Raw genomic sequence first — 12960 nt, forward strand, 5'->3', positions numbered from 1 at the left:
TTTAGTTAATCACGTGAGTTAACTGTGATTAATCGACAGCCTTAATAAAAATGTAAAAAAAATTGTTAAAAAACAAACATCTAAATTACCAAAAGATACTAATCAAATTCTGCCAAGCCTGATCAGAATGCGAAGTGTTTTTTGTGCGTGGGGGCAGAAGGAGGCCAACATACACAGAACTGAAAGAAATGCAGACAACAGTTTGTCTTGTAGATTCATCATGTTTATTGAACATGAACAGAAGGAAAAACAACTGAGCCACATAGCTTCTGTGCTTCGGCTTTGGCTTCTGATTTTCATCTGCAATCAACAGTGAAGGGAGAAAGATTGGACAGTACAAAAAAGGGTTCCAAACTGATTTGTCAGAGCAGATTTTAAAAAAGGCAAGTGTTGAACAATTAGTGGCACCTAAGGTTAACAGATGGAGGGTTACTGTGGCAGCAAAAGAAAACCCATGCCGAGCATTCCTTATTGCAAGGCAGGTTCACGCAGGGGGCGGGGGGGCTGCTTTTTGGAAAACATTAGTGTGGGAAAAATAATACAGAGCGGATGATGTCATTCACTTTGGAAAGACAGTGACCACCTCATAGCCTTCGGGCGGGGTCACTCGCTCCCGGGCATGCGTCTCGCAATAGATGCAATCCTCCACAAAGAAGTGTCCTTTCTGCTTGAGGTTTGTCCCGCAGTCGCTGCACACATAGCACTCTGGATGGCGCTGCTTGTCACGCAGTTTCACGAACGCCCCCCTGTGGGAAACAACATGATCGCTCAGCTCTGGGGCTCCCGCAATCCCCCAAGGACTTCCTGGCTGAAATCCCCCATGCTTGCACACTACTGGGACTGCCCCAGGCAGCACAGCCATCCCCTAGGGTGGGAAGGAGGCAGCTGTTCTGCAGCAGCAACGTGCCAGTGAGAGTATCTTTGGGGAGCACGGCTCTAGGGAGGCAGAGTGTGGATACCCCCGCTGGACACAGACTGATGCCCAGGAAAGAATAAAAACTCTCGTCCCCTCACACACAGTGCAGGCCAGGGCCATGCACAGTTAAAGAGACTATGGGCAAGATCTTCAGTTGGTGTAACCTCACTGATCCCTGCGGTGCTACATCAATTCACACCTGATGAGGATCTGGCCCTGTGACTGGATAGCGCTATGCACAGACGAGAACCCTGCTCTCCGAAAGCATTTTGAGAACTGGCCTCCCACGCACAAGCAAGTTCCAGGGAAAGTCCCTGTTGATGTTCTCTGGTGATATCCCTGGCAAAGTCCCTTCGCTGTCACTCGGCATTGCAACCGATCCCTGTCAGACCCCTTTGCCTGCATCCCGGAGCAATCTGTCCAGAGAGGTCCACGTCTCTGTGGCTGTGCTTGCACAGCCCCTTCTCCCCACAGGCCCCGGAGACCCAACACCTCCCGTCCACTCCAGGCCGGAGCGTGCCCAGTGAGTGGAGCTGGCATGGTTAGCTGGGCTTTTGGGTGTGCTTGCCAAACTGGGCAACCAGGAAAAGGCATTTCAAAAGAACGTGGAGTGGGGGGTTAAAGTGGGGAGCAGCTTCTGGTCTCTACAACCCCAGGGCAGTGGAGTTTACAATTGTGACCAGAGCAGTCACTGTCACAGGGAATGGGGCATTTTGGGACAGCTGCTGGAAGACTGTTAGGATTGACACAGGTCACACTTGCACTGCATCGACCTCAATTGGTTGACTATGGCTCAAGGCCGTTCAGGGTGGTGGTGTTACTGTATCGGCGTAACAGGGTGCTTATGTCGGCCAGAGACAAAGCTGAGTGTAGACACAGAAATAGGTTGGCGCAAGGTGACTTACATCAACCTAACTTTGTAGTGTAGACAGGCCTTAGTCTTAGAGAGGAGCTGGTAAATGGGTGTGTTTGGTAACACTGAGGGTGTACCATGAACAGTGGGTTCGAATGGCTCAAAACCAAGTAAAATTAGCCAAAACAGAACTCCAGCACAACCAGTTTGGGCAAAGAGCTGCAGAGCCAAAGGGCAGCCCTCTGACTGGCAACATAAAAACCAAATGTTTGTGGGAGAAGCAAAAGGTGCCTGGACCCTGGCTGAATTTTCCGATGCAGCAAACGGTCACTAACTCTACACTGTAGTTAGGGTGTCAAACTGTTCCACTGTACATGGGCCTGCCCGCTCAGGGAAACACAGTGCACATGCTCTTTGCAACTAGCCAAACCAAAATAAGGAAACTACATAGCAGCTTGTTAACTACCTACGGCCCGCAGGCCGTAGTTTGCCCACCCCTGCCCTATACAGACACGATATAGTACAGCGAGCTCCACTCTATGGGAATGTCTACACTGCACACTTCTTCATACCATCACAGCACCGCACATGGGTATAAACCACAGTGTAGCTGGTGAGGCATGGCTTAGGCAAATAAAGATGCACCTAAAGGGGGTGAGTATCTATGCGAGTACATACCCTCCACGGCTCTATTCCCCCCAAACTATGCTTCCCTATCTATGCTGCTAGTGTCCTGTGGCCTCCGCACTGCTGGAGCCCTTCCCTGCCACTGGGAAGACTGTGGGGAGACAGCGGGGAAGGACTCAGCCAGTTCTCTTCTGCTGGAGCTTTCTCCTGCCACAGGGAAAGGCTAGCCCTGCCAGAGCCTTTCCTTGCCACAGTGAAAGGCTCCATTAGTAGGGAATGCTGAAGCTTTTGACTGCTCTCTCCCCGCTGCCCGAGCCTTTCACTGCCACATACCACAATGCAGATGCAGCAAGCTTTTCACTGCAGCTTGTAGTAGATACATATACCCTACACGCTGCTACCAGCGGTGTGTAGTGCAGACATAGCCTATGAGTGATTGGGACGGGTCAATACTTACACAATGCCGGATCCACACTTATCACAAATGGGCAGTTTCTGGGCATTTCCGATCGACGAGGCAACTTTTGTCATTGGTGCTTTCACGCTTCTAAATCCAGAAGGTTTATTGGGATCCCCTGGGGATACAAACAGAGCATTTTGGATTATGGGCTGCACAAACTGCAAGAGGAATCTTTATATCCAGACTGGATGCTTTGCTAGAGGAGATGCTCTAGTTCAATACAGCTGTTGGACTTGAAGCAGGAATTAATCCAGGGAACTCCTAGGGCCTGTGTTATGGAAGATCACAAGGGTCCCTCCTGGGTTTGGACTCTAGGGATAGTTAATTGAAGTGTGCATAAACACCACAGTAAGCCTGTTTGTAGAGTTCCTTTTAGAATCATAGAATCTCAGGGTTGGAAGGGACCTCAGGAGATCATCTAGTCCAACCCCCTGCTCAAAGCAGGACCAATCCCCAATTTTTGCCCCAGATCCCTAAATGGCCCCCTCAAGGATTGAACTTACAACCCTTGATTTAGCAGGCCAATGCTCAAACCACTGAGCTATCCCCCCTTCCCCTTGAAACCATTGAAATATTACTAGCCTTACAGTAAAGAAAGTGGATTATGAAAGAGCTTTTAAAATAACGTGGCAGTAAAGAAGGGCTGCAGATCCTCTCAATTTATATACAGTGGTACATACATTATAGATCAGGATAGGACAGAGGGACTTTATTCCATCTCAGGCAGGATGGGACAGGGCATGGGAGGAACACCCTTGTGTCTCTCAAGAGTATGTTACTCAAACCCAAGAGTGAGCTGCATCCAGTGTGTGTCAAAGAAAGGGGATAAAACCCCATAGAAACAGCCACAATGGCCAGCAAGGTCATAAACACAAGTTGCTGCAGCCCAGCCCACATGGCACCGATGAAAGAATAAAGGAGAAAGCTTGTGCTATGATTAGGGCCCTACCAAATTCATGGTCCATTTTGGTCAATTTCAATGCATAGGATTTTTTTAAAATTGTAAATTTCATGATTTCAGCTATTTAAATGTGAAATTTCACGGTGTTGTAATTGTAGGGGTCCTGACCCCAAACAAGGAGTTGTGGGGGATCACAAGGTTATTGGGGGTGTGGAGCTGCAGTGCTGCTACCCTTACTTCTGCACTGCTGCTGGTGGCGGCGATGCTGCCTTCAGAGCTGGGCAGCTGGAGAGAGGCGACTGCTGGCCAGGAGCTCAGCTCTGAAGGCAGAGCCACTGCCAGCAGCAGCACAGAAGTAAGGATGCCTGGTGTGGTATTGCCACCCTTACTTCTGCGCTGCTGATGGTGGGGCGCTGGGTTCAGATCTGGGCGCCCAGCCAGCAGCCGTTGCTTTCAGGCTACCCAGTTCAGAAGGCAGCGCAGAAGTAAGTGTGGCAATACCCTAAAATAACCTTGTGACCCCCCCGCCACAACTCCCTTCTGGGTCAGGACCCCCAGTTTGAGAAATGTTGGTCTCCCCTGTGAAATCTGGTCTTGTGTGTTTTTACCCTATACTATACAGATTTCACAGGGGGAGATTAGATTTCACGGTCCGTGACATATTTTTCATGGCCATGAATTTGGAGGGCCCTAGCTATGATGCAGCTGCCAGCTACAGCTCCTATTATCACAGCAGTGTACAGAGAAAGGCCAGAGCATGACCAGCCACATGCTCTGCGGATGTTGTTGCACCATTTGCCTGTTGGGCCCATGGCTCGCCTTGTCAAAGCTGGCTCTCAGCCAGCCTGCTAAGACAACCCTGCCTACATCAAGGACACCTGCGTCGCTGTACCTACATCACTGCAGTTACCCTGGGTGACCCCTGCGGTTGACACACTGTACCAAGACAAAGCAGGGTTTGCACTAATGCAGGCTAAACCGCAGACTCGCAAGTCCCTCTTGGCCCCAGTCCAACTCATCTATGTTAGTGTTTTGCCCACAGTAGGAGGACTGATATAGTTATGCAGCTGCAAAGCTCCTTAATCCTGAGTCGCCTTCAAATGGACCAGGAAGGATCCAGCACCACTTCAGAGTCACTGCCGCTCGTGAGGATGTCCCTCAGTGACACGTGTAACTACTGTTGCTCCATCCAGACAATCCAATATGATGGACTGTACAGGGAAGAGGCACAGCAGCTTGCTCATGGTAGCCAACTCTAAAACATCTTTTTAGTTATTTAAAAAAACCCTTCCTACCTTATTTGACATGAAATGTGACTCCTCCCACCCTCCCAATAAGAGCTCTAAGGCTGCAAAGGGATTTGAGGCTCACCAAAGAGGGACTGTGTTATTTCATTGGTTGTTATTCTAAGTTCCAAAAGATATGGGCCCAGATCCTCAGCTGGTATAAAGCAGTCTACTGACGGAAGACAGCGGTGTCTCTGCCGACTTCCACCAGCTGCGGATCTGGCTCAGAGTCTTTGAGCATTTGCTGCCTGTGCCTCTGTTTATCACTGTACACTTTATCAGCATCCCCAAGCATCTGGCCTGGAATGCCAGAGCCTTTCTGAGCTGTGTTGAAGGGGATGCAAGTTAAGCAACAAACATTCTTTCAGGGATGCATAACTTTACAGGTCCTGCTCAGTATCAAGGATTATCAACTCAGAATGAAACCAAGCAATAGCCCATTTTGGCCCTTTACCAGGTAGGCACATTTCAGTGCTAGAGATTTCCAGCAATGCTGCAAATCCTTGCAAAACAGAATAAGAAGCACCTTTGCCTCTTATTGTCTTCAGTGCTATTGAGAACGGGGTAGACTTTCTCCGTGGTTCACAAATGTGATGAGAGTTTCACACATATGTGCAGAACTCCCATCGGTAGCTGTAAGTTACAAGCAAATATACCACATAAACAGGGACACTTTAAAAAATATATGATTTTATCTTGGATTAAACTAAAAGAATTTTAAGAATTCAATTTGCTTCTCACTTTAAGGCTGTTTGCTCTTTGCAAATCACTCAGCTTGGACAATGGAATTTGACAGATCTGTTTCACTTCCAGACTCATACCAGACCACCATGTTACTACAGATGGACTTAGACATACGCCTTCCAGTGCTGTGAACTCAGCCAAAGAAAGGCTTTTAATGGCCATTGTCAAACACATCTCTTTCCCTGTCTAGACCTGTTTGTTACAGAATGGCGTTAAAAACAAACAAACTTAAGATCTGGGGCTCAACTAAGTACAGCACAGATCCCTTTGATAAGGGGATTGTGGTTGTGGATTGCGAAGTCCAGATGTTGACCCTGTGGTGCCAAAAAGAGCGGCACCTTCAGCTACTTGTCCTTAACAGAGCCAGTCCTTTCCTGGATTTCAGCTGCGTCTGATTTTTCCCCTTTCCTTGCCGAGAGGATGGAAACTGCTAGCTTTAGCGCTCACACCCTCACACACAGTGTCCCATACAATCTTGATTCTAAACATTCTTTACCCAGTGAAAAGTGAAGCCTGATATTTAGAAAATTTGGGGGAGTTTCTAAAACTTTTTAAAAAGGATTCCTTTTTGATGTTTTAGGATTTGTTTTTAAAATGCTCATGCAGTAAGAGTTCAAACTCATGGGCACATATGCATAACAACTGTATGGAAAGAGTATCCCCGCACACGGAAGTTAATGGAAAAGTGTGTCTGTAGGTTTCTGTGGAAATCATCTACAAAGGCCACTTTGAAAAATCAGCAGGTGGGGAAGAGGGTTTGCTTTTAAACCAAATGTATACCTTAAATCAGATCATAGCAAAGGGAATCTGACAGCCACATGGAGAACACAGTAACTGCTTACCTTCAGATTCTAAAATTTCTTGTAGCACCAGGAATGAAGCAGATTGCCTGGGTGGTTCCTTTGGGTCTTCAGTCTCCTGGAGCATCTTGTAAACCTCAGACTCCTTGTCTATGACAAGGTTACTGGAGGGCTGGTTGTGGTGCTCCAAACTGGGGAGAATATTAAAAAAAAATACTTGATAAATGACCAATAATTAAAACAATCCACTGCCACAATCTGCGAACCAACACCCCCATATGCAAACATACAGCATAAAACAGTAGCGATAAAGGCTATGTTTGCACAAGTAAAGTGCAATCCTAGCGAGATGAACACCATGGCTTCCCAGTGGAACACACTCTATTTTTAGAGGATTTCCACTGTTTGAAACACACACACCCTTCTCAAGTATACTTTGCAATTCAGTGTAAGAAATTTAAAAAGGTACTTTGCAGGAAATAACAGTTCTGCTTAAAAAAAAAAAAAAAGCAAAAAAAAAGCCCATTTTGCCATAAAGAATGAATTGCACTGCTCTTGGAGCAGGCCCAGCTCCTGTTGTTTAAGGAGGGCGATCTGGCTTGGTTCTAAGCACAACTAGAGCTAGAGACAGGGAGTGTTTAGTGCAGGCAATGGGGAGCAAATGGGGCTCAGTAATGAAAGCTGAGTTTCAACTTCAGCTACAGAGGGGTGACTCTCTGCTTGTTCCTGCTCTAGGCTAGGGCCCCGGCATGCAGGGGGACCAATGCCGCAATTCAGCAAAGCACTTAAATATGTGCTTAACTTGAACAGGGAATTTGTATTCCATTCCTAATATTACATACACATATCAATATTGATTAGCTTCTATTAATAACGCTCTTATTAAAAAACCTTTTGCATTACAGAGAGACCTGGTCCTGCACTCTTACTCCTAATAGTGACAGCTGCAGTTTCAAGCTCAAAGTGCTTTTTAAATAATCGGTACCAATATTTCCATTCTACAGATAGGGTAACTGAGGCACAGAGCACTTCAGCAATTTGCCTAAGCTCACAGAGCAGGTCAGTGGCAGAGTCAGGAATAACGTTCCACCTCCTGACCCCCAAGCTGCTGCTCTAAGCACTGCATCTCCATTGCCTACCGAGACCTTTGCGTTGCCTTTTGTGGTGTATGAGTGATTAGCAATCTCAGTTTAATGGTTTTGGTTTTGAAGTGTAAATGTCACACCTCAGACTATAAATCATCTCTCTGTGGATGCATTTGTGCTAGTTGAAGCCTCCTAAATGAATACAGCTAGAAACATTACCCAAGTTGGATTGGGGAAAATGTCTTCTTTAAAAAATGGGACACTGAGGAATGACCTACTAGGTTATCTGCCAACTAGGTTAAATGAGATACAATGAGCAGATGTAAGTGGTTTGCGAGGTTCAGCCTACAAGAACTCCGCTGCCACACACAGGAAGTACAGGCACTTGTACACAAGCATCCTGAAAAGTGAGACAAACTTGGTGAGAGAAATCTTTCTGATGATGAAGCAACTGCATATTTTCCATGCCAATGCATCATCAAGTCATCTGGGGGTTAGCCCTGCACAATCAACACTTCAAGCGCCACAGAGTAAATTGATGGCAAATGTTATAATGCACTTTTTCATGAAATAATCTCAAAAAATGTTCCCATCTATGGTAAAATATTCTGGAGTGAAAGCGGTGTACTCTTTTGAGCAATACACACATATGTTCAAGCTTCCAGAATATGAATCTCAATGACCTGAAACAGGATCAAGTTCCCATGTCTATTATATAGGAAATTCCCTGGATTATCCTAAATTAATCCATGCCCCCCATTACATTCTTATACCCTGGTGTTCTCCCACCACCTTTTCTAGTCTCAAAATAATGGGCTGAAGCCCACTGTTAGTCTTTCAACCACAACACTAAGGATATTTAATCCATGTACACTGAAAAGCAAATGCTTAAAATTGTCTTACGGACCATTATAAACAGACACACAACATTTCAAACAAACAAGTATTGTGACAATGTGCATAATGTACACGTCAGACCTTCCACGTTTTTAGCACTCAGGGATACATTTTTTAGAAAATGAGACTGTGAAGACAGACCAAAAAAAATAAAAAATAAAAAAATCCTTCATTAAATTATGCAATAGCTCACGTCTTGGGGAAGGGGCACATACTAATGCTATTAATACAAAGTGATAGAACTGGCTTAAAAGTCAGAGTCTGTGGGGACAGATATTTGGCAGAAGACAACTCTGACATCGTTCAGTGGAGTTAATCATTCCAAAAGGAGAGCAGAGGACCCTTGCTAATTCATAGTAGTGACCAGGAGACCCACTGTTGAATTACTGAGTTTTGAAAATTAGCAAGATACCAACCAGCCACAGTAATAAAACCCACACAGAGACAGCCTCACTCAGTGTATTTTGGCAAGCGTAATTTCACTTTTATTTTACTGTGGTACATTCTGGGAGGGAGGGATAGCTCAGCGGTTTGAGCATTGGCCTGCTAAACCCAGGGTTGTGAGCTCAATCCTTGAAGGGGCCATTTAGGGATCTGGGGCAAAAATTGGGGATTGGTCCTGCTTTGAGTAGGGGGTTGGACTAGATGACCTCCTGAGGTCCCTTCCAACCCTGATATTCTATGATTTTGTAAAGGTAACAAAGGTCTTCGAGACTGGGCAGTAGGGAATTCTAATGCACAGGCACTGAACTTTTGCTTAGAAGTGGGTGGAGATCCACTTGGGTTCTTCTGTCAGCATTATCAGGGTCTGGATTAGCAATGAGAAGTAGTGATGTTTTACTGTTCCTGAGGTAAAGCATATCAATTACAGGTTGTAACACCAAAATGCTTTGCTCCTTGTAGTTCACGAACTGCACTGTATTGTTATAAATCGGTGGCGATCTGGGATTTCCTGGCTGTTCTATTGCAAAACTTAGCCACATGGATCTCTGCAGTGACTGTTGGGTGAAAACTCAGATCCTCCTGCTCCAAAAGTACATGGTCCTTAACACTTGGCTAAAAGGACTGTTAGCAGTATAGGAGCTATGACAAAGTTCTGCAATTCTAATTTTGTCCAGCAAAGGAGGATGGGACTCGTACATAGTAGCCAGTTCATAGCACTGTAAACTGAAATAGACACAAACTAACTGTAATAATCTAAGAATGTAGCGCTGCAGCTGATTTCCTAACTAGCTCCTGTGAAAGGAACTGGCCTCTCGGCTATTCTGCAAAGATGCTTTAAGTGGCTTAAGCTTTGCTTTTCTCTGCCCACTTTGATTTTAATATCATCTGAAAACCAAGCGTGCTGAATGTTGTTTAAACAACTGGAGGGTTGGCCCTTCAGACAATCACTAATATCATGGCGACTGTGATTTCAGATAACTCAGTACTGATTCTGAACTGCTGTGCTGGTGCCAGTTAGCATCAGGGAATCACAGCGCTAAACTGCCTACCATCAATACAGGCTAATAGAACAGAGAACTATTTATATTGCTTTTCATCTGTACATCTCAAAGCACTCTACAAAGGAGGTAAGTGTCATTACCCTTACAGATGGAGAAACTGAGGCACAGGGCGGTGAAGGGACTTGTTGAAAGTCACACAGCAATCCAATGGCTCAACTGGGAATAGAACCCAAGTCTCCTCAATGCAATGCAATGCTGTCTACTAAGCCACCCTGCCTCCAGACTAGTAGGTGCCACCTGCCTGGGAAGTGAACACTGGGGAGGAGGAGCCTGTTCTTGCCAGAAATTGGACTAACTCAGGCTACATACCCTGATCCTTCAATACACACATACACTCACCAGTGCTATGTGAAATGAAAGCTGACAGGATATTTACCAGCTGGACAGATGGCAGTGCCTTCCAGTTACTACCGAATTAGGGATTTGGGAATGAAATGTTACCAGTCTGGTGCTTTAAATAGCAACCCCACTCACCCTTCCACTGAACAAGTCAAGTCAATACAAGACCATTTTTCAAGTATTCAAATCTTGTACATTTCACCATTCTCTCTCTCTGTGTGTGTGTGTGTGTGTGTGTGTGTGTGTGTGTGTGTGTGTGTGTGTGTGTGTGTGTGTGTGTGTGTGTGTGTGTGTGGCAGCAGCAGCAGCAGAGGAGAGTGGCAGACTGATTTGGTACATTTCAGTGCTTTGCATTGTGCACAGCAAAGAAATACAATGCAGAGAAAGTGTCTGTGATGAGAACAATCATGCACTAAGTTTTCATTCACAAAGGTGACACATAAAACCTCAGATTCTTGGTGACAGGTGGACACTGTGAGCAATGGACAAGTAACAAGTCATTTGTGGAGATGAAGCCGTGGATGCACATGTGCGCCGAGTAAGCCACGCACGCAGCAGGCAAGGTTACCTGGGAAAAGCAGGGCTAACGGAAGAGATCTGCCCTTGTAAAGTATCCAGGATGTTTCTCTGGGAATAGAGCTGCAAGGGGGAATTAAATTGCACGTGCACCACTTTGAGTCCCGGCACCTCCACTTCCACAGGGCTGTTGGGGCAGATCTGAGCGGCTTGCTTTAGCTGTTCGGGCCCAACTCTCACTTGGCTTGGGATGGAGGAGGTGCTGTGCCTCCTTTGCAATGGAGGCAAGGAGGTGTGCGGCTGGAGAGGATTATAGACTGTTGCAAAAGGTGCCTGGAACCCAGGAGGCAATAAACGGCTAGAGGCAGGAAAAGGTTACAGGGAGGTTGGGGTTTTTTTTTTTTTGTTTTTTTTTAAGGTTGCAGAGTTGAGAGGAAAACACAGAGGGGGGAAAAAAGAAAGGAAGGAAGGAAGAAGTTAATGGAGGACTAAACCAAATTCCCAAGCAATTCTGAAATGAGTACTTCAAATCCGGTGTTCCTTTCACTAGAAGGATCCACCATATACAGATCAGCTCTATGGTAAAGCTTCTGGCTAATGCTGATTTTCTGGCTGAGCACAAAGGGTATGTCTACACTGCAGTCAGGAGGTGTGACTGAGCGCATGGAGGCATGCCTGAGCTAGTTTTAATCTAGTTAGAACGGGTATGCCTACATGAACTGCAGTCACACCTCCAGACTGCAATCCAGACCACTCAAAGTGTACAGTGTAGCAGGAGGAACTAGATGCTAATTCCCTCCCCTCACCCACCACCTGTCACCATAAGGCAGTTCTTTTGTAAAGATCTGAAAACCAAATATAGTGGTTGCAGTTTCTCTGGCCAGACTCTGCATCACTTACACCAGTGTAAGTCTAAAGGAAACACGCTAGGCTGGACAATTTCAATTACGTTCCTCTGGAATAACACTGGCACACGGATCTGGTCTCTTGAGTTCAGAGAAAGATGCTCTGGATGGGTGCTGGAGGCTGTGCATTATAGATCACGTGATGTTAGATAAACATGGTTCCAGCCCCACTTCGAAGTCTGAACCATTGAAAAACAAGCCGCAGAGCATAAGTCACTATTGTCTGGGGTTGGACAGGCGAAGACCTGATTAAAGCAGCCTTGCGGTAGCTGTTAATTCAATTCTGAAGGGACACCTGTTTGGTAAACAAAATCCTGCTAGGCTTTAGCAGCTATTTACAATCTCTGCCCACCCTCTGCCACCTGCCCTCTTTCCAGGGAGGGAGGGAGGGGGGAGTGACAGCCCCATGGGGCTCACTGACACCAGCCTCCTCTCAGGAGGGAAGCGGAAGGCAAAAATAACCCTTGGGGGCAGGGAAGCCAAACATTGTCCTGCTGTTATCAGGGTGGCTGCGAGCTAGCATAAGCACTTATGGAGCTGTGTTTTCAGACTGGTATTAAAAGGTCTCAATTACTGCAGGCACAAACAACTGTGACCACAATTGAAGTTCCCTGGACATCTCCCTTTTGACTGCACCTGCAAGTCAGGGATTTAGAGGACTAGCACCTAAAGCACAGGCATAAAACTGCAACTTTGAAAGCAGAGGCCAGTATCTTCAGATTGTGATGGCCTCTGTTCTGTGTTTGTGCAGCACCTAGCACCATGGTGTCCTGGTCCATGACCAGTGCTCCTAACACTACGGTAATACAAATAACACCAAAGTGCTCTGACTTATTATCATCATTATCTCCATTTTACAGATGTGGAAACTGGAACATCGGGAGGTTAAGTGAGTGACTTGCTCAAGGTCACAGAGGAAGCCAGTGTCAGAGCCAGGAACAGAGCCCACCAGGTTCCTGGCTTCCAGCACTGCGCTCACATCATCAGACATACTCGGGTTTGTTTCTAGCACTTCAGACTAGAAGCAGGCTAGTTTTTTTGGTGAAGTGTGAGTTACTTGGCAAGGGTCAGATGGAGAAACAAACCCACCCCGTGGCTGTCCTGCTGGGACTGCTGTCGAGGTAGG

At 46.2% G+C, this 12960-nt stretch overlaps 1 protein-coding gene across 3 annotated transcripts in view; it reads right to left on the reverse strand.

Moving 5' to 3' along the window:
* Positions 1–230: 230 nt before the first annotated feature.
* PDLIM1 (PDZ and LIM domain 1) overlaps positions 231–12960 on the reverse strand; it is an 86528-nt gene continuing 73798 nt past the window's right edge. The window contains exons 5-8 of one of the 3 annotated variants that reach the window (XM_074958428.1): positions 10982–11287; positions 6630–6778; positions 2854–2971; positions 231–746 (exon numbers count right to left, since the gene is read on the reverse strand). In XM_074958428.1, coding sequence (XP_074814529.1) covers positions 560–746; positions 2854–2971; positions 6630–6778; positions 10982–11287 — 760 coding nt within the window. In that variant the 3' untranslated portion in view covers positions 231–559. The remainder of the gene's footprint in view (positions 747–2853; positions 2972–6629; positions 6779–10981; positions 11288–12960) is intronic. The other 2 variants (XM_074958426.1, XM_074958427.1) reach the window with 2 other exon arrangements.

The sequence above is a fragment of the Natator depressus genome, chromosome 7 (genome assembly GCF_965152275.1).
Source record: "Natator depressus isolate rNatDep1 chromosome 7, rNatDep2.hap1, whole genome shotgun sequence".
Taxonomy (NCBI): Eukaryota; Metazoa; Chordata; order Testudines; family Cheloniidae; genus Natator; species Natator depressus.